Source organism: Phascolarctos cinereus, unplaced genomic scaffold (assembly GCF_003287225.1).
Source record: "Phascolarctos cinereus isolate Bilbo 61053 unplaced genomic scaffold, phaCin_HiC Scaffold_4;HRSCAF=312, whole genome shotgun sequence".
Classification (NCBI taxonomy): Eukaryota; Metazoa; Chordata; class Mammalia; order Diprotodontia; family Phascolarctidae; genus Phascolarctos; species Phascolarctos cinereus.
Window position 1 is genome coordinate 292653135 of NW_027555847.1, and position 27685 is coordinate 292680819.

At 38.8% G+C, this 27685-nt stretch overlaps 1 protein-coding gene across 1 annotated transcript in view; it reads right to left on the reverse strand.

Annotated features, from left to right (window-relative positions):
- Nucleotides 1-1007: 1007 nt before the first annotated feature.
- Nucleotides 1008-27685, reverse strand: part of RHOBTB3 (Rho related BTB domain containing 3) — an 84150-nt gene continuing 57472 nt past the window's right edge. The window contains 4 exon segments of the mRNA XM_078153120.1: nucleotides 1008-3251; nucleotides 14482-14578; nucleotides 16899-17065; nucleotides 20090-20263. Coding sequence (XP_078009246.1) covers nucleotides 3136-3251; nucleotides 14482-14578; nucleotides 16899-17065; nucleotides 20090-20263 — 554 coding nt within the window. The 3' untranslated portion in view covers nucleotides 1008-3135.

The following is a 27685-nucleotide window of genomic DNA, read 5'->3' on the forward strand; positions in this document are numbered from 1 at the left end:
CTGATCGAGGCAATAACCAACTGGGAGTCCAGTGGACTCAGGAGAAAACAGGCTGCTCACCTGCTGACAGAGAGATGAAAGACTCCAAATACAGACTGAGACATTTTTTTAACATGACCAATGGGGGAATTTGTTTTTCTTGATATATGTGTTTATAACAGGTATTTTTTTTCCTTTCTTTCTTTTCTAACTTGGGGAAAGAAGGATGAGATGGAGAGAAAGCAGATTTTCATTGACTGAAATATTTAAAAATAAAATAAAATAAAGGTCAGTAGTATGAACACAAAGTTCATTTCAACCTGTAAACAACCAAAGTAATAACACAGTATAGCAAATTAATTTTTTTTTAAAAAAAGTTTATTTGTTACAAAATGTTAAATACTAAAGCTAAAAACATATAAATTCAAGTCAGGCTATATTAAAAGACAAACACACCCTTCTGTTTGTGAAATTATTAAAAGTTTAAATTCAATGCATGCCTTAATGAAATAAAAATAACTCTTTTAGAAACCTCTTAACCTAATGTACTATGAGTTCAGTGTGTATGTATTTAGCTACAAATGAAATGTTAAATCTGACCTGGAAGGTAAAGATACTGCATTCTTTGAACGTCTTCTGATACTCAATACAAAGTCACTCTGCTGGTTAGAATCAAGTTATCTTATGCTGATGTATTCAGATAATGTTACTAAAAATTCTGTATTTCAAGTCTAATCTCCTTACTGTATGAACACAATGTAGTTAGGAGTGCACAAAGAATTAAATAGAATAGGCCTGGAACAGAAAGAAAAGGCCTCAGTTTTACTGTATACAGTATTATCTTCTCTAATTAAAATGGTTGTTAAATATATCCTAAGAGAATCAGAGATTAGCTCAAAGCACCTATTTAACTAGATAACTGTCATACACACAAACACATGCATACATGTACACAAACACACAAGCTAGAACTTACTTTGAATAATACTCATTTCCTCCAAGGTATTTTACAGACATTTTCAAATACATTTTCTTGTGCTTTATTCCCAACCTTTTAAGAACTTCCAAAATTTTCATCTGAAACAGTCCCAAGGGATTTGAATCTTATGTGCAGAATAATTAAAAACTGAATTGGTTACTGATATGATGGATTCTAGAGCACATCACATCTGGATTTCTGAATCATAGCCAAATAAGGTAGTACAGCATTTTCATAACAAAACCATGCTCAACACCAATAATTCACTTCCAACTCCAACTTTCTGCATCAGGATCAAACACTAACTAAACAGATGTTTCTGTTCAATTTAAATAATAAGATTTTCCAAGAACAATTTTATTTTGTCTGTTAACCTACATACATAATTTTTATTTTCTTAAGTTTGAAGCCATTGACTTAGAATTTAAAATAATGCCATTTCTTTGAGGGAGAAGGAAATGCTTATGAGAAATGAAATGCCATCCTTGCCTGAAAACATCTATAATCTACATTTCTAAATTAATCCTTGCCAAACAGAATTTATCAATGGCTGATTAACTTACAGTAGTTCAATGAAAAACTGACCCCAAAATGTGTCCCCATCATTTCCCTAGGCGTTGCCCAATTGAGATACAGTTTGCTGGCTAGATGTCTGCTAGGAGACTGCACATCCTATGCATCCAAGGGATAGATTTTCGCCATTCTGCTAAATTTTATACTCAAACTTTCCTTGACAAGGGTTCAAAGGTCTCTTCTTGATTTACAGACAAGGAAGCTAAAAGAAAGATTGTAGGAGACGGAAAAGAAATGTGCCCACCAATATAAAGCAGTCTGGATCCTTTCAAACTTGTAGGTTTTATCAATACATCTACTGATATGTTTAATATAGAATTGAAACAGCAATTCTTCCCTCCCTCCTACTGCTAGTTTCAGTGCATGTGAGTCTTAAGTCTTCCCTGTGACTTGCATCCCTTTCTTGGAACTATTTGTTATTTTCTGAATACTCTTGTGAAAAAGGGTCCTAATAACACTCTTCACCTAGTCACTTAAAATCAGCCACACAATCTTGCTTAGGTATTTTTTTTAAAGAACGATTCCAGTCACCAGAGCCCTGGTGCTGTACACATAGATAAGGGCCCTGTCACGTCTCAAGCTTAGAAGATTATGTACAATTTTTTAAAAATCCCTTGAGTGTTTATTAGTGAAAACATGAGGAAGTACCTTTGGATGTAAATGTCTTTAACCCCTTTACCTTCCTAGTATTAGTTGCTTTGATCAATATCACACATGTGGCCATATAATATATGGTCATTTGCACACACAAAAAAAGGAAGTTATCAAACTTTGACAAGTACTCCCATACTTACCTGCCAAAGGTGGGTGTGGGCTGCTCTGGCAGAGCAGAACCCTGGAAGGTGACACCTTACCAAAAGTCAAGTAATTCTCCTGCCATGCAAACTTCCTTCCAGCATGCCCCCTTCCTCTCCTTTAATATCACTGGAATGATTCTTCAGACAAAGGGAATATTTGAGCAAAAGATAGTGCTACATCCCCTGCTCCATCAGGAATCTAGTTGGAAGCACCAGAGTCCCAAAGAGATGGTGAAGGGGTTTGGAGAGAAGCTGGGTCACTGAGAAGAAAAACCTAGAAGAAGATCCCTTCAAGATGGCTCACTCGACACCAATGTAAATACAAGTGGCATTTCACTTTCAAAATCTCAGGTATATGTCTACACCCCTGGGGCAGCTCTTAAGGCAGCCCCAAATCCTGGAAGGTGGCACATGAAATTTACCATTATAGAAAGAGCCACAAACAGTTCCCTATTTTAACATGACCATTAGATATAATGGAATTTATGTTTACTAATACTATGCCATTGGTTTTACAAAAACTAAATTAATTTACACATTTCTTACCCAGAAGTTCACAATATTATGGAAGCAACAAAGCGTTTTAAAAGAAGTGGCTGCACAGCAGCTTTCTAGGCTGAAATAGAACCTTATTCTAGTCTACGATGCATTTGGATCCCTTTTAAGACCACAGAAGTAGTTATCTTAAAGAGAACTAACAAGCACACACATGGTACCGTAGGGTATCGATTTCTGTCCTCACTAGAATTTTACTGGTGCCCACAGATCTTCCAGTCTTCACCATCAAACAGAAATAAGATCTTCTAGTTACATGACTATGCAACGACATTTCCGGGAGTGAACATACTTCCTGTATTCTGCAAGTTGTTTCAAATATATGTTGGATGGCCATCTGTGCATCTCAACAAAACTTCGTTCTTCCGCTAAAAGTTTTAGGGGAGAAAAAAAATGTTAGATATAAAATATTTTAACAAAAACACATACATGCAACCAAAGCTATAAGTTCATTTCAAACATGTTTTAAATATTATTCCTTCAAGTCTGCCTTAGTTTGTACAAATTCTAAGGCTACCGAAATCTCTTTTTAATGTTGCCAACAGGCCTAGGATAAATAACAACAACTCTGCCATGCAATACTTTTCAGTTTAGAAAGCTTTTTTCTTCACAGCAAGTCTATGAGTTATGCGATATCAATATTACTGCACCATTTTACAACTGGGGAAATCATGAGGCTTCACGGCTTTGGCCAGGACTACACAGGCAGTAAGCGGTACAGCCAAGACTCAAACCCAGTTCTTCTGATTGCAGGTCAAGCCCTCTAGCACATATAAATATTATATAATGAATACTCTGGCCATAAAGAATGCCCTTCTTGGGAAATACTTTCCAGATATAGAAAAGAAGGAATGGAGAAATCCCAGAATACCATGGAGATAATAAAAACTGGGAACAAAAAACTTGTTCCCTGGATAACTTTGCACTAAGTAACTTTCACACTAGCAAGAAACTTCAAAAGTGAGAAATAAAGTAGTGCTTGGTGGGGAAGTTTAATCTTGCCTTTAGTTCTTTCTGCTCTCCTGTGGGCTTTTGGTGAAATCTGAGGTAGCCAGCCAGCCCTTAGGAGGAAGAGAAGAAAAGGGGAAGTAATGGCTGGTGAGCCTGTCACCAGAGAAAAGTTATGTGTAAGGGCCTTTTGACATTCAAAAGCACCTGGGACTAGGGAACTAGGAGGAAGGAAGAGGGGAAAGGGCAAATGGTAAAATACAAAAGCCATTTTAGGCACAGCATAAAGAGTGTAATAATGTAATATACAATCCAAGTGAATCACCAAGGAATGCTGAGGGGTTCCTGTATGTAATTATATTTCAAATGACCATATTTTACCCTCAAGAATTGAATCTGTGTAATAACAGGGTTCTATTGGCAATGTCGAGCCAGGGCGAGTTTTTAAAGACTTGATATTCTCTTATCTAACCCACTAAAACTGGAAATCTAGGTAAGAGAAAGTTGTCTTCATTTGGCCCCACTTAAGTTTCCCAAATTAATCACAAGTTGAAACCTATTTAGCAGCAGCAAGTAAGCTGAAGGAAGAGAAGAATATACAAACAAAATCTAGGCAAGACCCAACAGCAGTCACAGCCTCCATGTGGACCACTTCTGCAAAGCCCCAGTAACCAGACCAAAAAGGACCTATGTGGCTAGGTTGTATTTAAAGAGTTAGTTCAATGGCAACTTTCTGGGACATTCTCTCTACACCCTCTATACCCACTTCTTGTGCAGAACTTGGCAGAGCTAGGATTTAGAATTTAGGTCTCCTGATTTCTAGCCTAGAGCTCTTCATACTAAAGGCAAATAAATGATAAGGGACAAGGAAGTCAACCAGCATTTATTAAGTGCCTACTAGGTGCAGAGCACTGTGCTAAGGAAGAAGTAAAGACACTGGTAGAACAGAGAAGAGGGAACAAAAGGGAGGGGAGGGAGTAAATGGACTGCACTCTAGCTGTAGGTTAACTTTTGTTTGGATTTTAGAATTCTACTCAATCAGAATTTTAAAAGATGAATTTCATAGGATCAAAGATGTAGAGCCTTTGGGATCCAGAGGCCATCTAATCCAAGCCTCTCTTTGCCTCATTTATGGGCAGTTAGCTGGCTCTGCCCAGAGGCTAGAGCACTGAAGGCAGGAAGACTTGAGTTAACACCACCTCAGACACTTACTCCTTGTTGGATTCTGGGCAAGCTTACTTCACCTCTGTTTGCCCAAGTTTCCTCATCTGTAAAAAAATGGGAACAATAACAACAGCACTTCTGTCTTAGATTTGTTGTGTGGATCACACAAGACATTTTTTAAGGCGCTTTGCAAACCTTAAAGCACCATTCAAATTCTATTATTATTTGACCTGATGAAAGTGAGGCGTAGGAAAATTTGGTAACGTGCCCAAGGTCATCCAGATAGAAAGCACCCAAGGCAGAATGTGAACTCTGGCTCCAGAGCCAGCACTTTTTCCACCATGCCAGACCATCTGGGGGCAAAGACGAGGAGAATGAAATGAAAATGGGGGGAGGAGGAGGACAGGAGAAGGGGAAATTCAGGTAGACTCAAGAGCTCTTGGAGAAAGGAGGTAGAAAGGTACCTAAGTCAAACCTTTTCTGCTTTTCAATTTTGCCCCTGAGAATTAAAAGCAAAACAAAACAAAAAATAAACCCTGACATTTCTAAAAACAAAGCTATGCAGAGGCAATCACGAGGACCTATGATGAAGGACTTCACCACAGTCTAAATTCCATAAGATTAGCAGGTAAGAATTAATACTGACTTAAGTTTAATGGGTAGTGGGGGAGTCAATCCCTAGGTACACACCTGGCTAGGAGGTACAAAGCAAGATTAAAAATAGAACCAAACTCAAGGTCACTGCACATGTGCACCAAGGCTGGAGCTCAACCTTTGTGTGTTCCAAATCCTGGAGCAACAGGACAGACTCATAGCACCTTCAGGGTTATATGAGATCTCAGCCAGCACCTTAGGCCAACTTCCCATAGCAGTCCCTGAGGGGTCATTCAACTGCTGCTGTAAGAGACAAAACTCCGCAATTTCTGCTGGAAAACATTCTTTATGCCACCATCACACAAAGCATATATTCTAAGCCCAAACTTCTCTGTTACAGCAACTCGCACTTCCTTCAGCTCAAGAAGGTTCCTCTTAGAAAAGTCAAAGTTTAATTTGCAACTTGTGAGCTTAAGTAGGCAAAATTTATTTAAGTATACACTGCTAATTTCTAAAATGGGCTAATTTTTATACCAACATTTCATTCAAATTAATGATGAGCATATATAAATGGCTGGTTTAGAAGATGCTTTACTTATTATTTCATTTGAGCTTCATAATTCTGTGAGGCAAGTGCTATTATTATCCCCATTTTACACATAGGGAAACTGAGGATGAGAGCGATTAAGTGACTTGCCCAGGGTCACAGATCTATCAAGTACCTGCTGTGGGATTCCATTCAAAGCAAGGACTTCCTGACTCCAAGTCCAGAGCCCAGCCACTACTTGCACTTTCAAGAGACAAACTTGGTAATCTGCAGATAAGTATAAATTGTACATACATACTAACTACTTGCACCTTTTTCCTTATCTAGATCACAACAGAAATCAGAGAGTGATATAAGCTATAAACCATGCTATTTACCTAGAAGCCAAATCTAACACAATTTTCTTCTACTTGGGCACCAATAACAATGTAGTGACTGTGACAATAGTAAGGACCTTTGATTTATGATAGACGATTAGACCTCTATTTTATCCCAATCGGTATTAATCAGTTTGATATGATTTCATAGGGGTAATGATTCTAAGTTCTATATATTAGGCCCCAGAGATATGCACTACTAGTTATAAAGTTCACCTCCCTAACCACAGGAATGCTGATGTTACCAAACCCAGTGTGGGTGGGATGACCTAATGTGATATGGAAGTCCCCTAACTCATTTTTGTACCTCTGGACTACCCTCTCTTGCCCAGCATGAACAGGGGACCATCTCAGAACTGCTAAGTAAGAGGAGATGACCACTGCCTTGCCCATCCTGTGACCATCCATGCTGATGCATCATTTCTGGCCTTCCTGGAGGGTCAAAAGCATAGTCTATCAACCAATGAGATTTTGCATTTTACCATGCCTCTTTTGCACGTTTAGGTATTAAACTCCATAAAAGAAAGGCCCTGGGGGAAGGAGGCATCTCACATCACGGCATGAGAGGAGGCCACAGACGGACGCTTGGAGCTCTGCCTCAGTGGTTTTTCTTGCAGAATGGACAATTTTGGACCCCACAGATTTATTTCACTGGGGTAGGAATGTTCATCAATAATCCATAATCTTAGACAGAACAGAAGGTCACACATTTAGAGGCAAAAGAGATTCTAAAGGCCATGTAGACCAAACCCCTTCATTTTACAGACTGGAAAACAAAGGATCAGAGATTGTGTCCAAGGCAAGTAACAGAAGTGACCAAGCTGGGATCTGAATCTGGATCCCTGCTCCAAAGCCGAAGCTTTTCCTACTGTACCATGCCCCATCTCTGAAGGGTTATAGGACTTCCCCACGATCACAGAACTAGTACAGTGCCAGTAGTCAGGTTTGAATCCAGGTCTTCTTGATTTTATTTATGGACTTTATTTAGGAGATGCACTGATGGCTGAAAATGTTAAAAAATATATTTTTAAAAAGCTGTGTTTTTAACATGCCCCAAGAAAATGACACTATTTTGTATCTATTTTTTCTTACTCCTGTTTTTCTGAGAAGCTTTTTTTTAATACTTTTTGGTGGGGCAATCAAGGTTAAGTGACTTGCCCAGGGTCACTCAGCTAGTTAAGTGTCAAAGGTGGCATTTGAATTCAGGTCCTCCTGACTTCTCTTACTCCTGTTTTTCACACTGATTCAGTGACTCCCTACTCTCTAGCCATCTCTTCCTTGCTGACCTCCCTGCAGCCTTGGGGAAACTTCTGCCCTGGTTCCCCCCAAACCCCCATCTCCTGACCTGAGGAGGCCAATTTATATTCTTAGCATTCAGAACAGTGCTTGTCACACACAGTAAGTAATACATGGGCTTTTTTCCCTCATTCATTCAATTCACTAATTCATAATAACATGTCTTGTTTCCTTGAGAAACATGGTTTAAGTCAAAGTTGTCAAATCCCTAGCCTGTTGGCCAAACCAGATTAAAAATGAGAAATGTTAAACAAAAAATAAATAAAAACACAACAAACATAGATAATGTTAATCTGTGGTTTACTAATATGCTGCCCACAGGGATGTTTCTATTTGAGTTTGACACTACTGATCTAAGTAAATAACAACAGATCTAACAGAACTGTTTTTTCAATTAAGCCAGAAAGAGGTATGTTTTGTGTCCCCTCCAAGATGACTGAAATCATAAGAGTAAGTTACCTTGGGCTGGCCCTAAGGTGATCTCATTTGGAAAGCATGTGGAGTACAGTGGAAGGAGCATGTGATAGGGAAACAGGAAACCTGGGTTCAAATCATAGCTCACATAATTAGAGGAGACTAGGCAGGTCACATCACTGCTCTGTAATGACTCAGTTTCCTCATCTGTCAAAGGAGAGGGTTGGAGTAAAGGTATTAACTCCTATGATCTGGGTTTAAATCCCAGCCTGGTCATGGACATGTATATGAATATATATGTGGATGGACCCCATGGCCACCATTAAATAAGGTCTTGGTGTAGAACTTCAGGGACAGGTGAAATATAATTAAACAGTAGTATATTAGGGAAGAGAGGCATGCAGATCATCAGCTCCCATATCGCTCAGCATCTCCTCTTCTGCTATATTTGGGTCATGCTTCTTACTAGGGATATATTCATATTCAAATATTTAAATACATTCAAATATGTTCACATAATTAATCAGCCATTATTGTCTTAGAGCTTTGCTAGTGAGTGATTTTACAATCACCAAGGCAATTCTTGGCTGGGGGCTCAGGGTGAACAAAAGACAATGACTGATTCAATATAAAAATTCATGGAGCAGAATGAGAGATTCTGTCCTGGATCTTTCTTGGCAATAGTTTTTCAGAGTAGAGGAAATGATGGAGGAAGAAGAAATTCAATCTACACAAGGATAAATCGGAGATGATCCGCCCACCGCCATGACCATTGTTATACTAGGAACAAACTGAAGCTTAAGCCCTTCAATAAATAATTTAAGTACTATATGAAGGGATCTAGCTTTTCTTCCGAACAGTTTGAACCACTGTATAGGGCAGCTAGGTGGCACAGCGGATAGAGAGCTGGGCCTCAAGTCAGGAAGACCTGAGTTCAAATCCAGCCTCGGACACTTGCTAGCTGTCTGATCCTGAGCAAGTCACTTTGTCCTGTTTGCCTCAGTTTTCTCATTTATAAAATGAGCTGGAGAAGGAAATGAAAAAAAAAACTTGTTAAAATCTTTTCCGAGAAAACACCCAAATGGGGTCATGAATGTCAGACACGACTAACTGACTAAACAACAACAACAAATTGGGGGACGGAAGTGGAAAGTGGCCTTTTTTTTTTGGCAGAGTTATTAGTATTGAACATTATCTACATGTCAAGCTCTATTACTCTCATAACAGGCACTGACAATGTGTATTGGCAAGAAGAACACGCCACAGCTTTCAGAATGAATATTCTGTGATTTGGCAACTATGTAGAATAAATAAAAACAGAAGACACTCAGTGTGTGAGCGTAGCAGACAGACTAAATAATGAGTATCATGGAGAGATCAGAGAGGGAAGAAAACAAGAACTAACTACATGATGAAGTCTATTGATTGGTTATGTAGCTGCAAATAGGCTACCCTAGTTATCAAGAGCCTGGTTTGCCTTTTCCTGCAGGGCTCCAGCGTGATTGCAAGGAGCAAGCCCTTCTACTCCAAAGCCAACATGTAGTCCATGAAGATGGGTCCCTGTTCTTTGCCTCTTTGTATTTATTCTTTCCTGTTTTAGGTGAAGAAAATTGGTGATGACCTCGTATGCTTTCCAAGTTCAGGAGTGACCACCGGAGTCCGGAGCAGTGGTCTGTGTTGGGATTTGTTGAGAGCCAGGTGGTGAGGGGTGAGAGCCAGAGCCAACAAGAGGAGGAGGAGGAGGGAGGCAGGATTATCTACCCATTGGCCATGCCACATCTGGAAGTAAACTTGGAGGAGGAAGAGCATGCGTGTGCGTGTGCGTGTGCGTGTGCGGGGAAATGAAGAGGCTGAGAATGCTATATAGAAATGGTGTTAAGACTGAGCTGACTCATCTCTTCCCAGGATAGAGGTAGTATAAAGGAGAAGATACCTCCAGTTGTTATTTTGGGGGGAAGAGAAATATTTTGTACTTCTGTTCTTGCTTTATCTTTAAAATAAATATTTCTTTGTTAAAGCTAATTGATGTGAGGGTTTGAGCTGATAACATTAGAGAAAGACACCCCTCATTTCTCAGTTTCCCTTAGAGCTCTTAAGGGAGGATGGCACAGCCAGTTTCATTCTGGGAGAGCTAGGCTGGAGCCACCACAACATGAACATTTTCATAGTCTTGACATCAGAGTCACTCACTGAACACGAAGGACCGTCAGTTTGTGTACTTACATGTGAACTCTATTCTAGCCTTTTGTAGCAAGGTGACTCAGGGGATAGAGTGCAATGTCTGGAGTCAGCAAGACTCCTCTTTGTGAGTTCAAATCTGGCCTCAGATAGTTACTAGCTGTGTGACATTGGGCAAGTCACTTAACCCTCTCTGCCTCTGTTTCCTTATCTATAAAATGAGCTGAAGAAGGAAATGGCAAATCACTCCAGTACCTTTGACAAAAAAATCCCAAATGAAGAGTTGGACACGACTGAACTGATTCAACCACAAAAAGTCTAGCCCTGTTAAAGGAAGGAAAAACGCAATACTGACAGCTCTGTTAAAAGCGTGGGTGGGGATGTGTGTGTGAGCATTTGACAAATGTAAATTCCACTTTAAACATCCATTTGCAATGGTTTAAAATGTTTGAAAGAAAAAAGAAAATATCTTCTTATAGGATTTAAAATTGTTCCTTAGCAGTGTTGTTTTCCCAATGCAGGAAGAGATCTAATACAACAGTCTGGCTGATTAAATATATGAAGATAACATCCCCAAATAAGAAGTGCGACCAAATACAGCAGAAGAGGCGGAACTGAGCAGCACAGGATCCGATGACCTGTGCCCTACACAGGTGCACCTCCATCACTGCCCTCTTTACATAATTAGCAGGGACACTCCCTGATATGTTACTGTTTGACTACATTTTTCACCTGATTCTCTTGATTCTGTATCACATGCGCTTTCCACTGCACTCCACCTGCCTTACAATGAGATCACCTTAGGGACAGCTCAAGGTACTTTTATGATTTCAGTCATCTTGGAAGGGACACAAAACAGAACTATTTGTGCCCCATATCCCACTCTCTCATATATATATATATATAAAACAATAATGTTGTAGGAACACATCTGTTATGCACTTAGACCACGTAGCTTACAGAAACAAAACATGTTATTACAAATTAGTGAACTGAATGAATGAAAAAGCATTTATGGCACGCTTACTTTGTGCCAAGTATTATGCTGATCACTGAGGATATAAATTGGCAGCCTCAGATCAGGAGTGGGAGGGGAACCAGGGCAGAAGTTTCTCCAAGGCAGCAGAGGGACTGGGCAAGGAAGAGGTGGCTGGAGAGTAGGGAGTCACTGAATCAATGTGAAAAATGAGTAAGAAAGCACACATACAACACACACATAACACACATACTACGTGTAATTTTCTTGGAGTAAGTTCTAAAAACACAGATTTCATTTTACAATAAATATTCACTGTTTTCAGTGATCAATGTTGTTTTTCAAAATAAATATTTTTTAATAAAGAAAACACAGGATTGTGGAAAATGAAAACCAAAAGTAGAGGGGCTTATGGTAGCATAATTGGAGTGATCTTTTCATGCCTTTAAATAGACATCAAAATCTCAACTAGCAAAACCTCATTAGGGGAAACAGAATTTGAGTTTTCTCCCTTCTCCCAAGACAGACAAAATCGTTCCTATGATCAGGGTGCAAATCCTCTTACAGAGTTAGGAAAAATGCAAATATTCTTTGTTTGTATTTGGTCAAAGTATAATATAGTATACCAGTGAAATTATAAAAACGCACTGGATAGCTTCCAGGACTCAGAGAATCCGAGTTCAAATCCACCCTCTGATGCTTACTAGCTATTTGTCCTGTGGGAAGTCACTTAGCCTAAGTTTGTCTCAGTTTCCTCAACTATAAAGCGGGATAATAACAGTACCTACCTTACAGGTTTGTTGTGAGGATCAAATGAGATAATATTTGTAATGCACTTCGAGTAGTGCCTGGCCCACAGTAAGCACTATATAAAATGCTTTTTTCATTATTATTATATTATTATTATTATTATTATTATTATTATTATTATTATTATTACATCTTCCAGGGATTGAAAAACCGTATGTAATTTTTACTTCTAATTTACAAATGGATGATCAAAGGTGGCCCAGTCGGGGCACAAGCTAAAATAAGGGTGTTCTCTATCCTAATTAAGTGCTTTATCTATTTGCCTTCTGAAGGCAACCCACTTCCTTTTCACTCAGTCAGCTAATGGAAGCATTATTTACCTTTGGAGGGGATGGGGGCAGGCTATATTTAAGTAGTCTTTTTTTCCTGTACAGAAAAGGTTTTCAATAAATATTTGTTGATTTTATCAAAAATGTTTTCCTTTTCTCAAGAAAAAAATCTACATTGTGTTCAGAATTAACAATTACTTAATCAACACACATTAAACAACCACTACGTTGCAGTTGCAACCACTATACTAAGTGCTCAGGATACAAAAACCTCCCAAAAATGAAATAAGCACTACTCTCCAGTAACATACATTCTACTGGCAGAGACCACATGTATTTATATAAGTATATACCAAAAAAATGACAAAATAAGTACAAGGTAGTTAAATGAAGACAAGAAAGGGAGGTGCTAGAAGGCTTCATGTAGAAGGTGGGGCTTGAGCTCCGACTTGAAAGAAGACCAAGAGTATGTGAGGCCAAGGTAAGAAGGGAATGCATTCCAAACACGGGCCAGGGCAAAAGTACGGACACACAGGAAATGTAGGGGCAGTTGGTGAGGAACAGAGAGAAGGCCAGTTTGGCTAGACTCCAGAGTTCAGGAAGGGAGAGTACTAATGAGGCTGTAAAGGTAGGCTGAAGCTAGATTGTAAAGACTTCAGAAGCCAAACAGAGTCTATATTTTATCCTAGGGAGCTACTGGAATTTATTGAGTAGGTAGTGAGCCACTCAGATCTGAGCTTTGGTAGCTGTGTGGGAAATGGATTAGAATGGGGAAGAATTGAGGCAGGCAGACCACTTAGAAGGCCACTGCAACTGTCTTAAAGTCAGAGGGGTGAGGGCCTCCACTAAGGTGACAGCTACATGAGTGGACATTAGGAGCTGGTTTCCAGAGATGTTATGGGGGTAGGAAGGGCAAGATGTGGCAACTGATTAGGTATATGGGGTGATGGAAGGAAAGGAGTCAAAGTTATGAATCTGAAGGACTAGTAAACTGGCGGTACCTTCTACAGCAACAGAGAAGTTTGGTAGAGGTGTGGGTGTGGGCAGAAAGATAGTGAGTTCTGTTTCAGACATGCTGAGTCATATGTCCCATACATGCAAGAACAGGAACTACTATCTACAAATGGTCCATTCTGATAGTTATTCTATTAGCTTTCTGTGTTGTTTAGTCATTTCACTCATGTCCAACTCTTCATGATCCCATTTGGGGTTTTCTTGGCAGAGATACTAGAGTGATTTGCCATCTCCTACTCCAGCTCATTTTACAGATGAGGAAACTTAGGGAAACAGGGTTAAATGATTTGCCCAGGGTCACACAGCTATTAAGTGTCTCAGGATGCATTTGAACTCAGGTCTTCTGACTCCAGGCCCTCTAGGCACTCTATCCAATGAGCCACCTAGCTTCCCTATATTGTTACCTATTTTTATTTTTTATACTCAAACTCACTCTTTGTTTTGCTTTGATAGACCTCATGTACATAATTTTTGCTCTGACATCTTGTAACAGCTTTTGGTTCAAAGCAGTAAAAGTCTAATACATACACATTTTTTAAGCTACTTGCTTCCTATATTATCACTTAAGTCTCTCTCTACTTTTATACACACACACACACACACACACACACGTACACGTATATGTGTTTCATAAGAATTTTTCAGCATAGCGCCAAATCCAGATTTTGTTTCTCCTGAGAATATGTCAAAACCAGTGAGGTGATAAAAACAGACACACACAAAACAGGATCTCCTTATCCTAAGGGGTAATATTTCTCTTTCCTCTTCACACAAAAAAGGTAAGATACTTCAATGAATCACAATGGAAAATGCTGTCTCAAATGCTTTGAGCAGGTTTGAAGCCTGCTTACCCAGCACACGTTGAACTGTTTACCTTAATGCAACACGTTGAATCCACATTTTTAAAAGGAATTTTCACTGTTATTCTCACAAGAACAATCGTACATTTTTTTGTCAATTACACCTCAAATCTACAACATTTTCTTTTTAAAATAGGAATTGGCAAACTACCTGAAAGATCTTGAAAATCTGGCTTTTGACTGAAGATGAGGTAGTTAGTGGCAATAAAATGAAGGAGCCAGGTTGAAAGGCAATCAGAGTTGTGAAACTGCAAGAAAAAAGGGAATTAAAACAACACTGTATGTGATGATCATCAATGTTATTAGGATGAGGGAAAGACACAAGAGAAAATAATGCCGCGTCCTATAAACAAATTTAATATGACTCAGGACATGGTGTTCTTGATGCACAGTGAAGGCATATTAGGGAACAGATTCAACTCAGTCTTGACACAGATGATGCTTTCATGAGTCCATGTGTCAACCAACAGAAAACAGACCCGCCATAACAGCAAGTGTTGTTGTTGTTTTTATTGTTTTTTTTTTGGGGGGGTTGGAGGCAAAAGTGGAGGCTCCCTACATTGATAACAAAATGATAATATCTCATGGATACAGTCTTCAGCATCTTTAGCAGGAAGCAACAGATCCTGAAGTCAAAACTATTTCTGAAGATGCTGGGGGATCCCACGTACTGCAAAATAATTCTTCACAAATTGAAATATATGCACCACTATTCTGAATGTTGTCTTCAATGACATTCAGTCAGACTTAAATTAAAAGTTGTAAATGTCAAAACCAAAAGGGAAAATAGAAAAACTAAGAAATGTAAAAAAAGTTTCCTTGAATTAAAAAAAAACTCTGCTTACAACTTATCTATTCTGTAGCCTACATTTATAAAATCCAATGCCTTACGAAACAAAAAAAATAGATATTCTGCCTCGTTTCCTGCTGTAAGAATTTTTTTTTAACTGACAATGATAGATGGTTTAGGCTAGCATAGTATCAGCAAAATGGAGGCAAAAGCAGGGTACCAAGAGATAAAAATAACAAAATACCATTTTTTTTTTCATGTCAAGCAAACAAAAGCAAGGAAGAAATGCACAACTAGAATGCAATAGTTGTGGCAAGAGCTTAAAAAGGTGACTGCAGGCAGAGCTCTGGGATGAGGCTCGCAAACATTCCCTGTGACAGCAGCCAGAGGCTAAGAGAGCTAGCCTAGGCCTCTAATTTAAACCTCTGAACCTAAGTCCAGGGAAATCACCAAATACCAATACCTGTTTAGCAGAGGCAAAATTCAGGAGGAAAGTGAAAAAAAAAAACCAAACCTGAGGGAACCTGGAGATAAGTACAGGATTCCTATGAAAAATTAAAGAAGCATATGAAGATAGAGAAATGGGGAGGGAAGAAGCAATATGGTCATGTCTCTGGAACAGCCACAAAATATTATAGGGTAGGAATTAGCTACTACATAAAGTGTAGGCTTTGATTTTGAGAAGGTCACACCAACACACCTGCTTCTAAGTTAGAAGTGTGTTCTGTGATTTGAAAGCAGATCTCCAGAACAAATTCTCATTATTTTAGGAACAATTCATATGGGTTTTGACTAGAGAGGGAAGGAGATGGCACTTGGGGTAACATAACAGAAATCATCATGGTGCTGCCAACATAGTGACCTCAACAGTCTTTTCTTCCCTGGTTCATCCTACTCAACCAATTTAGAGCATAACAGTCAACTAGAGGACAGAAACTATTCTGTACATCTTCCAAGATCACAGGCACTCGATAAATAATAAATTGTCAATGCCAAAGCATGAGACTAAATTGGGTCTTAAGATCTGAAATCTTGAAGGAAAAATTCAAAAGAGCTTTTGAAAAAAATAAAGATATAATTTGAAAGTACCTTAATATCAAATAATGGTCCTATTTCCTTTTTTTTCTTTTTTGTCCTATGTAGAATCATAAAACGTTACAGTTGGAAGCAACTTCAGAGATCATTTAGTCTAACTTCCTCATTCTGCATTTTCTCCCAAGTCACTAAAATGTGACAATGTATGGACAAGGGGAAACTAGCAAAGTAGAAAGAGTTCAGCACTACTCCTGGGCCCTATCTAATGAATCCAAAGAACATGGCAATCAACACCCACATCCCTAGCCTAAGAACTGCCTAGTAAGTATGTAAATTGAAGTACAGTGCTGAGTGGTCATACATACAGAATTAAGCACAGCTCCAAACTTTCTATTCTGTGTAAATATTATTAAGACCTATGTGCCAAAGAAGAGATCAGCATTGCAATCTACCAGAAATGATTCTTTTCTCTAAGGAATACCTAACGTCTAGAAAGAGGCTATACAAATGGAGATTTTTAGAGCATGGGTGTATACGCTAGACATAATGAAGCAAAAATACGATGATCACAAAAGAATATTGCAATAAAAGTTACTTCCAGAATACCAAATTTTAACCTCACCTTTACTGAGGCTGATTATAATTTCTCTTCTAGAGAAAAGAAGTATCAACAAAATAAAAGCAATGTGATTATCTGTATACCCAACTCACAAGTTAGGAAACACAAGTGATCATTAAATTACCTTAGCTTTTTTAAGGAGGCCCACAACACTGAGGCTTGTCGTTGCCAGTTCCCGACTGGGCATACTCTGTAGTTGCGTAATGATGTAAAGCTCACAGATGTGCTGAAGTCGAGATACTTGGTACATCTCAGCACAAATCAAGAGAGACATAGCTTGCAGAATGCTGGCTGGAAAAAAAAAGGGAAGAATCAGAAAAAGAAATCAATAACATATCTTATATGTGCTTTTTTAAAACTTTAAAAATATTTTATTTTTCCAATTATATGTAAAGACAATTTTCAATATTATTTTTTTTTTTGGCGAGGCAATTGGGGTTAAGTGACTTGCCCAAGGTCACAAGTGTTGAGTGTCTGGCCTGAGACCACATTTGAACTCAGGTCCTTCTGACTCCAGGGGTGGTGCTCTATCCACCACACCACTTAGCTGCACCAACATTCATTTTTTGAAAGATTAAGAGTTCCAAATTTTTCTCCCTCCCTCCCTCCCACCTCTCCAAGATGGCAAGCAGATCTAGGTTACACATGTGCAATCACTTACACGTGCTTTTCAGAATCATTCCTCTACCTTTAGGCAAGAGCAAGCTTAAAATAAAGGAGAGAATCTGTTTTTAAAGCTATCCTGAGAAGATCCTTTCCTTGCTCGTACTAACCTACTCCAAGGTTATTTTAATACACCTTGCTGTCAAGTAAATTTTCCTGCTAACTGGTCTCAGTCCTTCACTGTATGGAAACCTATTTTCTCCCCAGCTGAACTGGAAAAGATATGGTCACCATTCCATGGGTACAAGGTCTTATGTTGAAAATTATCAACAATTCATACATCATCATTTTCTTTTCCTGACTTTCCTCTCCAGTTTTTTTTAAATAAATTGTTTGTTTGTTTCAAACTTTCCTCACAGATAGGATTTTCCAATCTTCTAGTCATCTTGGTAGTTTTCAGCTTAATCCTCTTTTAAGTTCTTCACATTTCTCTAGCTATAAGGGCTATGATAGAAGTGGCCAGAGTACTCTGAAAAGCGTCTAATGTTAAGTGTAATGGGAAAATCATTTCAGGTACAGTACGCAATATTTCTAATGTTTGCATCCCAGCATTGAGCATGACTTGGTTATTTTCTCTGACTCATAACTCTTCCCCACCCTACTGGTAATAATTGCTGGTATTTGTACAGGGCTTTGAAATTTGTAAAGCATTTTGCAAACATTAACCTCATTTGAGTCTCACAGCTCTCGAAATAGGTATTATTGTGCTAGGTCACATAACTATCAAGTGTCACAGGTGGGATCTGAACCCAGATCTTCCCGTATCCAGGTCCAGTACTCTGCTATGCCACATTAGGTACCAATCTTTAGTGACCTTCATTTTGTTCTGGTTTTTTCCCTGACATTTTTTGTTACTTGCCAGCTGCAGCTTAGTTACTGAGAAATCAAACTTCTCTATCACTTCAAATATCTGCACAAGTCTCAAGTCTAAAGATTTGAATGGCCCTGCCTAGAATAACAAGATAGACTGTAACATGTAGAATAGTGAATGCAGGTACACCACAAAACATCCAATGTAAATGCCACCTTTGCTTTTTATCCCTTAAGATCATGTGATGGCAGGGAGTGGGGGCGGGGGGGGGCAGCTAATGGATAGAGCACTGCCCCTGGAGTCAGAAGGACCTGAATTCAAATCCAGCCTCAACACTTGACATTTACTAGCTGTGTGACCCTGGGCAAGTCACTTAACCCAACTGCCTTAACCCCCCCCCAAAAGATCATATGATCAAAGATCTAGGGTGGGAGGGGTCATTGAATGCTACCCTTCATTTTGTAGAGAGGATAATAAGGCCCACAAAGGTAAAGTGATTTGTACAAGACCACAAGAATTAAGTAGCAGAGCCTGGTTTCAAACTCAGCTTCTCAATTTTGGCCTACTTTCTCCTCTTTGTTAGTAGAAACACATAGACAAAAGAAACTTGATTAAGTGACCTTACTTAACTACCTCCTCAATTAACTGATCCAATAATAATAACAGTCATTGGCCTAAGAAAAACAACCTGTAAGACGAGAAATTTTGATTTTTACAACTTCCAAAACTTTCCACTGAATGGACTCATTACATGAATTTCAAATGGGAAGTGCGTTTATTTTTCTACTTTAGTGAATTATAATTCCAAAGAAAGGGAAGGATAGTTCAAAAAAGAAAAAAGAAGTAAACCTCAAGAAGGAACTCTGACTGATAAATGGCGTGCTGCTGCTCTCATTAATGGGCACCTAACATACATGTCACAATAGGCTGGTCAGTTGGGCATTGGCTCCATGCCCATACTGTCATGTCCCTCAGGGATTGGAGGAAGGGGCCTCACAACATCCCCAGGGCACAAGTTTGGGCCAGAAGGACCAGAACGAGAGAGGCTCCAATCTGTTGCTGACACATGGTTTTGGCTCCTAGCCCAGGAATGTCCTGGAGAGATCAGGACAAGGAAATTCTAGCACTCCCCTGGGCATCCTGAATGACTCTTCTGGAAATGTCTTATAAAGATTTAGTTTAAACTTGGCCTTTTAGAACCAGTTTCTCCTTAGAACAATACAGAAGCCCAAGGGAGCAAAATGTATTGGGTGGGATGGAATAATTTCAGATATCTTAGTGATCTTCTGATCAAAAATCAGCCCTAAATCAGAGGTTCTCCTTCCCCTCACTCCTTCACTCCCCACTCTGGATAGCTGAAGCTTCCCCAAGTTGAGTACCTACAAATCTAGAGGAGTCATAAACTCCCATAAGCCAGTCCCAGATTCTGGGGCCTTGGCACTCCATCTCCACAGCGATTTTAAAGCTTCATAGGGGATTTAAATCCGCCCCAAAGGGAATGCCCAGTTATTGGTCTTCAACTCAGACCATGCAAAGTGATTACACAAATCTGATACAGCCTAAAACTTCTCACAGTTGTATAGAAACTCCTGTAAATTCAATTTCTGACACACCTTGAAAGAAAATGAACTTTTACTGAAAATGAATTGATCAAAATAGATGAAAAGGAGTAAACTAAGTAAACCCATGATCCAGCATCCCATGGACTGTAGATCCCACAATGGCAGGGATTGTTACTCTTTTATCTTGAGATTCCGAGAACCTAACACTACCTGGGGTACATAGAAGATGCTTAGTAAAACTTGCTAGACTGAATTGAATTGAACATTAGCAATGCTTACCTGGGCAACAGGAGTCTGTATACAGGTACTCTAAAAACGAAAGGAAAGTCTCTTTGGAAACACCATAAACTGGAACTAGCACACTATTGGCTTCAAGGTAATTGCCATTAAACATAGCAGCCATCACCTTACAACGAGCCACCAGGACAGCTCTGTGGGCTGGCACAGTAGAGCCTGGGAAATTCAGAGAACAAGGTTTATAGTCAGACAAGTTAAGTAAACTATAAATTACACCTTAAGATGGCCCTGTCATTGGACCAATATGTATTCTGGATCAAGTATCTCATTCAGCAGAGTTTGGGCTTATTCTTAGAAGATGATTTTATGGGTCATGTCCAATATAATTCAAAAGGACTTCCTCATATGTCCTTCAATTGGCAGATAATAAAACTTTAGACTGCATTTTGAATACAGCAATTTGTAAATCAGCTAACTAGTTAATGCTTAATTTATAAATACCAGGAAACAGAAACACCAAACTTACGTATGACAATTGACTATTTCAACATCTAGAAAATGGTCCTTCCTAATTAACCTGAACCAACAATAACAACTAACCAACCACTAACACCATGTACCTCCCCAGGAAATGATACCACTCCTTCCTGGTTACTCCACTCACATATTCCTGGCTAAATTTGGCTAATCTGAAGAAGTAGTGGTGCGTGGAAATGAAGAAAGGGTGAAAGAGATATCTAGTTTCTAAGACAGGCCAGCAACGGGCCAGCAGCTTTTCTAGTAGGGGCCATGATTAATAGTTCTAACCCTACTGATAAAGTTCAGGGTTGTCACCGAGGCCAGTTGGTAGCACAGGGATAGAGTCCTGGGCCTGGAGTCAGGAAAACTTGAGTTCAAATTCAACCTCAAATGTTGACTAGCTATTTGACTCAATGTTTAATGTCCGTTTGCCTCAGTTTCTTCAACTGTAAAATGGGAATAATAACAGCACTCCTCCCCTTCCCAGGGGTGTTGTGAGGATCAAATGAGACATCTGTAAAGTGCTTAGCACAGTGTCTGGCACACAGCAGGTGCTATATAAAAGCTTACTCCCTCCCCTTCCTCTTTTTGGGGACCAGCATTCCAGAAGGGCCACCATTTCCTTAAAAGTCTGTTTCTTTTCTGATGCACTACAGCTACTCTTGGGGGAAAAGTGGTTGCTTTAAAAACTCAGCCCCTTTATACTTGAAAAGAGCACAGCCTAGTCCCACCCTGAGCCCATTTAAAATACAGGGTATTCCAACAGGTATCATATTGCTTGCCTTCTCAATAGGTGAGGGAGTGGCTCATGGGAGCGAGAGAATTTGGAACTCAAAATGAAAAAAATGAATGTTAAAAAAATAAACAATTTTTAAATAAAGTAAAATAAAATAAGCTTTAGCAACTTAAAACTACACTAAGACTTTTGGAATATCCTGTACAAAGATCTGAAAAACTAATAAAGTCTTGTCAGCTCTCTGTAGGAGCCACCTGCAAGATGGGCAGCAAGAGCGAAGGACGCTGGCCTCCATGTTACATCCCACAAGACGAGAGAACTCAACAGACGGATGGTAGGAAATGGTCACTGCTCCTCCCACCACAGGAAATGAAGAACCAAGCTATCAATCTCGAGGACGATGCAAAAGCCACGGCTGGGGGGCGGAAATGAGTTACCAACAATCTCTCCAGCATCAAAGAGATGAAAGAACTTCATTAACTGCTCTCTACATCTCCATTTTCATGAGTGTAGAATATTTACATACATTGGACTCTTTCCTGTGCAAGTTTCTGAGGCAGCATGGCATGATGCATAGAGCACTACAGTTATGTCAGGAAGACTGGGTTCAAATCCTGCCTCTGACACTTACTACCTGGGCAAGTCACTAAAACTCTCTGTACCTTAGATTCCTTATTTGTAAAATGGTGTTAATAACAGCAAGGATCAAATGAAATAATTTATGTACGCTACTCTGCAAACTTAAAGCACTTTCTAAATATGACACATTCTCCTACGGAACTTTAAATAACAATTTTGTGCCCAGGTCAAGCAGTACAAATAGGCTAGGGGAAATACGTATGAAACACATGTTCAGATGCTGTTTGGGAGGCTGCCATACCATGGGTAGGGTAGGTTGGAACACAGAACACCTGGGGCATGGCTATGAGTAGAGCCATCTGGTAGCTTCCCATTTCAATAAATTATTCTAGTTTCTAGACAGATTCAAATGCTCTCAGTCTCTTCTAAATTTTGGTGTCCTGGTACAAATCACCCAGCCTCTTTATGGTTCTACACCATTAGGCCTAAAAGGCAGCTCTAGCTCAACCTCTATGATTATCTCTTTAGCAAGTATAATTGTCCAAAAACTACCACCCATCAGTTGACTGTGCAGTTTCTATACCACCTCATAAAACTTGACATGTGGACTCTTTTTCAGGAAAGAATAAGTCTTAACCCCTGTTGTGACTTAATCATCATACTTGTGCCCAACTAGCACCATTCTCCCCTTTCTTTTCCTTACCCTTTTTAGGACTGTGCAGCTGAGTTCAAATAAGTTCTACAGTAATATAAGGAAACAGTTTTGTTAGAAAAGCATGCTGGTTGTCTCAGCTTGTATGTCTGTATTATCTGTACACAGAGATCAACAGAGTGGTCAAACACACAATGGCATTAGATATACAACCTTAGGACTTAAGGATTTAACTGGAATACAACCAAAAAATTTAAATATACCCTTTCAAACAAATCAAAAGACCTACTGTTGTGGTATAAATAGTAAGAGTCCTATTGCACAAAGAAAGATATGGAGTGGGGCTGTGGGTGAGCAGGAAATTCACTAAGCCACCAGAACAGGTTTAAACAGAGCTTTCAAGATTAACTGTTTTTATAAGGCTGTTAAAAGTGCCAACAACACGTCAATAACCCAAACTATTAATTTTATTGAGAAATGAATTTTGAAACAATTATCCCTCTACCTTTGAAAAGTGAAACCCTGGGTGAAGGAAGGGCCTTGTAGTATTGTTTGAAAATACAATGGGATCAAAAATTTGGAGTTTTTTCTTTTTAATTCCATAAAAGCAATTCTTTCCTCTGCCAAGATTAGGCATCAAGCCTCTACTCCCAGTGCAGTGAATGCTTTTCCCACTACACCACATGGTCTCCTTTCTACCAGGTGAACCCTGACACGGTGGGTGGCTGAGACTGCCACCTTCTATAAGTGAGAGAGAAATCAAGCTGCTGGTTCCTGTTCTCACCTCATTTACTCACTTCAAGATGCTACAATGGAAAGAGGACTGAATTGAGAATGAGGAGATTTTGGTTCTGGGGTGGGGTGGAGGGAGAAGAGTTGGGAGGTGGTGCCACTAATTAGCTGTCTAACCTCCTGCAACCCCAGTGTCTTCATTAATAAAATCAGCAGAGTAGACTCGATAATTCTAAGACCCTACAGACATGAATAAAACCAGGACTTGGTTTTTACCTAATGCAAGACCACCTCAGTACACTTCGAATAGTAGGATCATAGATTTAGAGGCAGAAGCAACCTCAGAGGTGTGACATACGAAAAGTTCAAGAGACAAAATTTCTGAGTAATTAAGCATTGTATTAATTATGGCTAGCAAATAATTAATAAAAGAATGGTCATTTGGCTGCCTTTTGTAAACCAAAAGATGATCATGGTGTCCCCTTTCAACAGGAGACCTCTACTCTTATTTACTGAGAAAAAAGAAGCCATCCATCAAGAGTTCCTTCTTCTTTCTAATTCTACATCTCCAACCCTTAATCATCCTTCATTCCCCTTTGCTCCAGAACAGGGAATGAAGAGATTCTTCTCCTTGCTAAGCCCCTCTTTCTTGTGATTTTGAGGTCAACCCTTTCTACCTATCTCCTCTGGGGGCTTGCCTTGGAATTATTTAATCTGTCTTTTTACCTTTAATCTATCTCTACCTTTTGGCTCCTCCTCCGATGCCTACAATCATTCCCAGATCTCCTCTATCTTTAAAAACAAACAAAAAAACCCTTCAGCTGACTTGGCTATTGTCTCTGTCAAACAACTCTGAAAGATTTAAGAACTCTGATCAAAACAATGACTAACCATGATTCCACAGAACGATGGAACACGTTACCCACCTTTTGACAGAGTAGTGATGGCCTCAGGATACAGGTTGAGACATGTGTAATATTTCTGGACAGGCCAATGCAAGAATCAGTTTTGATTGACTATGCATATCTGTTACAAGGGTTTTGTTTTCATTTTTTTTTCCCCAAAGAAGGGAAGACGGTGGGAGAAAAAAGTTCTGTTAACTGGGAGAAAAAGATATATAATCCTCTGTCTCATCTCCATTCTGAAGCCAATCTCCTAGAAAAAGTTAAACTAATTGCTTCCTTCTCCTCAATTTTCATTTATTTTCAAGCCTCTTACAATTTGGCTACCTACCCCAGCACTTGACTAAAATTTATTTCTTTGAGGTACCCATGTCAAATTACTTGCAAAATCAAAATGGCCTTTTCTCCTTCACTCTCTGTAGTGTTTAGCATTGTTAATCATCCCCCCTGCAGAATACTACCTTCCCCCCTGGCTTTAATGATAATGCTCTCTCAGGCAGAAAAAATAACAAAATTCATCTGAAAAAAGAAAAGCTCAAGAATCAAAGGAGAGTTGATGAAAAACAAGTGGGAAGGAGGAGGACCTGGTAGTATCATATCTCCAACTATACTACACAGATAAATGATAAGATGATCTAAAGAGGCAGTTTTCAGAGAAAGAAAGCCAAGCTATCAATAACTATATGAAAAACGCTCTAAATCACTAGGAATCAGAGAAATGCAAACAAAAACAACTATGAGGTTCCACTTCATACATCTCAGATTGGCAAAACTGATAAAAAAAAAAAAGGAAAATGACAAATGCTGGAAGCAAAGTGGGGGAAAAGGTACATTATTACATTGCTGGTGGGGCGTGAACCGGTTCATTAATTGGGAACTATGTACAAAAATCCATTACACTATTCCTATCCTTTGACCCAGCAATACCACTGCTATGTCTGTACTCTAAGGAAAAGGACCTACATGTACAAAAATATTTATATCAGCTCTTTTTATGGTCACAAATAATTGGAAAAGGTGAGGCAACCATTAGTTAGGGAATGGCTAAAGCAATTATAATATATGAATATGATGGAATTTATTGTTTCTTTTAGTGATTTCTGAGTCTTTGTGATCCCATTTGGGGTTTTCTTAGTAAAGATATTGGAGTGGTTTACCATTTCCTTCTCCAGCTCATTTTACAGACGAGGAAACTGAGGCAAACAGGAGTAAGTAACTTGCTAGGGGTCACACAGCTAATAAGTGTTACCTAGTATAATAAGTAACATATAATTACCTTGGAAAGGTAGATTAGAGCCAGATTGTGAACGGCTTTAAATGACAAAGAGAAGAGTTTGGCAACAGGGAGCTACTGGAGCTTTATAGGTCATATTTAAACTCAGCAAGAGGAGTCTTCTTGACTCCAGGCCAGGCACTCTATCTGTTCCATCACCTAACTGCCTAACCTCGCACATAGTCAGGGCTTACTAACTTACGGAATTAAACTGAATTGAATTACCTGAACTGAATATTATGTTTTAGCTTCATGTATAGTGTTTCACTTTAAGGCTTCTTAAGCAAGACTTGTAAATAAAGATACAAAAGATACTTGCCTGCCAGGACTTTTCCTAACTTAATCTCTTCCCTCTTCAAAATGTCACAATAGTAACTTACATAATTTGTGGATAGGAGAAAAGAGAAGACTATATTCAAATTAATTAATTTCAGGAAATAGCATAAATGTACATATCTGGACAACAAGAAAAAAACTTTTAGGAAAAAAAAGGACCCTTATTCTTCACTAACTGCAAAATAAACAGATCACTACCAGAGACAAGTTTTTCTATAGCACAAGCTGGATTATTACATTATTTTCTACTGGAATATAAACTTTTTGAAAATAACATGTAAAAGTTTTGTTCTCATTATATTGCTATGTATGGAATATAACTGATAATTTAAGGAAAAACCTGAAACAAACACAAGATACAGATTTAATCCCCAGAACATCATCTGCATTGATTATTTCTAGCTATGAGTAAGACTATGCCTCTCCCACACCATGCACGTGCACGCACACATACACATATGCACACATACACAGTTAAAGCTCTGATTGCTTAAATATCAAGCCCTTGGGTTATTAGGGTGAGGGAAGCTAGAGATTTAGCCTTCAAATTTACAGTGAGCTGTGAGTTATTCATTGTACAGAAGAGGTCTTGGTGTAGATTATTTAGACACTGATAATCAGAGTAATTCCATTAAAAACCAATCAATGCCTTACATTTAGAGAGAGCCAATTAAGTTTCTCTGAGTAAGGAAGGGGCTGCTAGAGGTTAGTGGTCCATTTCTTGCTTTTCTGCAGGAGTTATTACTTCAGTGATATTCTTACCAAATTATTTTTGGTATCATTGGCCTACATTATATAGCGTAGTGACAGCAGGTTGGCAAGCTGCATTCTGGAAAGTTACCAAATCTCTCTTTATCTTGGCAAATCACAAAGCTTAAAGGTAAAATGAAAGTCTCTAGAGAGTGGTTCCCAGAATTAAAGGCTTATATTAATTACAATATATTCACTTTTATAGAAAATTTACATTGTGGTCTTTCTATCTCATAAAAACACAAGATTTGATCAGAATTTTAAAATTGAACATAGGCATATGGTAATGAATACTTTTAACTTTCTTAAGTGAATTTATCCGTTTTCTCAATCTTTCAATTTAATTTTAATGATTATATTTCAATTTATGGAAAGTTTCAAAGCTATATATGAGGCTAAAGAGATACAGTTATAAAAATTTATTAGATAAAGAAAGTATTACTCTCCCATAGGAATAAGAAAAAAACTTTATTGTGTGGTGGTTGTACAAATAATCTAGCCATGGATATTAACTTTGAGTGAAAAAGAAAGAGAGTTGATTAAAATAAGCATCAGAGTGAAATAACGGAAGTTTCAATGGAAAAAAAATTTAATGAACAAATGAACAAGCAAAGCCACATAATAAAACCTAAACCCAGTATCTGTTCCCTCAAACTCCCTTCTCTTCCAAACTTCTCTACTGATGCTGAGGGTATATCTCCTCCTAGCCATCCAGGTTAACAATCATGGAGTCTTCTTCTACTACTCCCTCTCTCTCACCCCCTACAGCCAATCAGTTGCTAAGTGTCATTGATTCTACCTCTACATCTCCTACATCTGTCTCCTTCTCTCCATTCACCTGGTCACCATCTTAGTTCAAATAGCTTCTTAATTGGTCTCTTCCCTCCCCAATTCATCCTCTACACAGGTTTCAAGTGTAATTTTGTTTTAAAGCACAGACCTGTTCAGATTACTCATTCAGTTAGCTGACCAATTAATGAATACTTCAGAACTTGATATGTTAGGCACTTGGGAATATAAAGACAAAATGAGAGCATTCCTACCTCAAGGAGCTTGAATTCTATCAGGGGAAAAAATATGTGCACATATAAGTGCACAGAATGATTACATACCTACTCAAAGATGGAGTGCATTTTCTGCTTAATCAACTTGAATGACT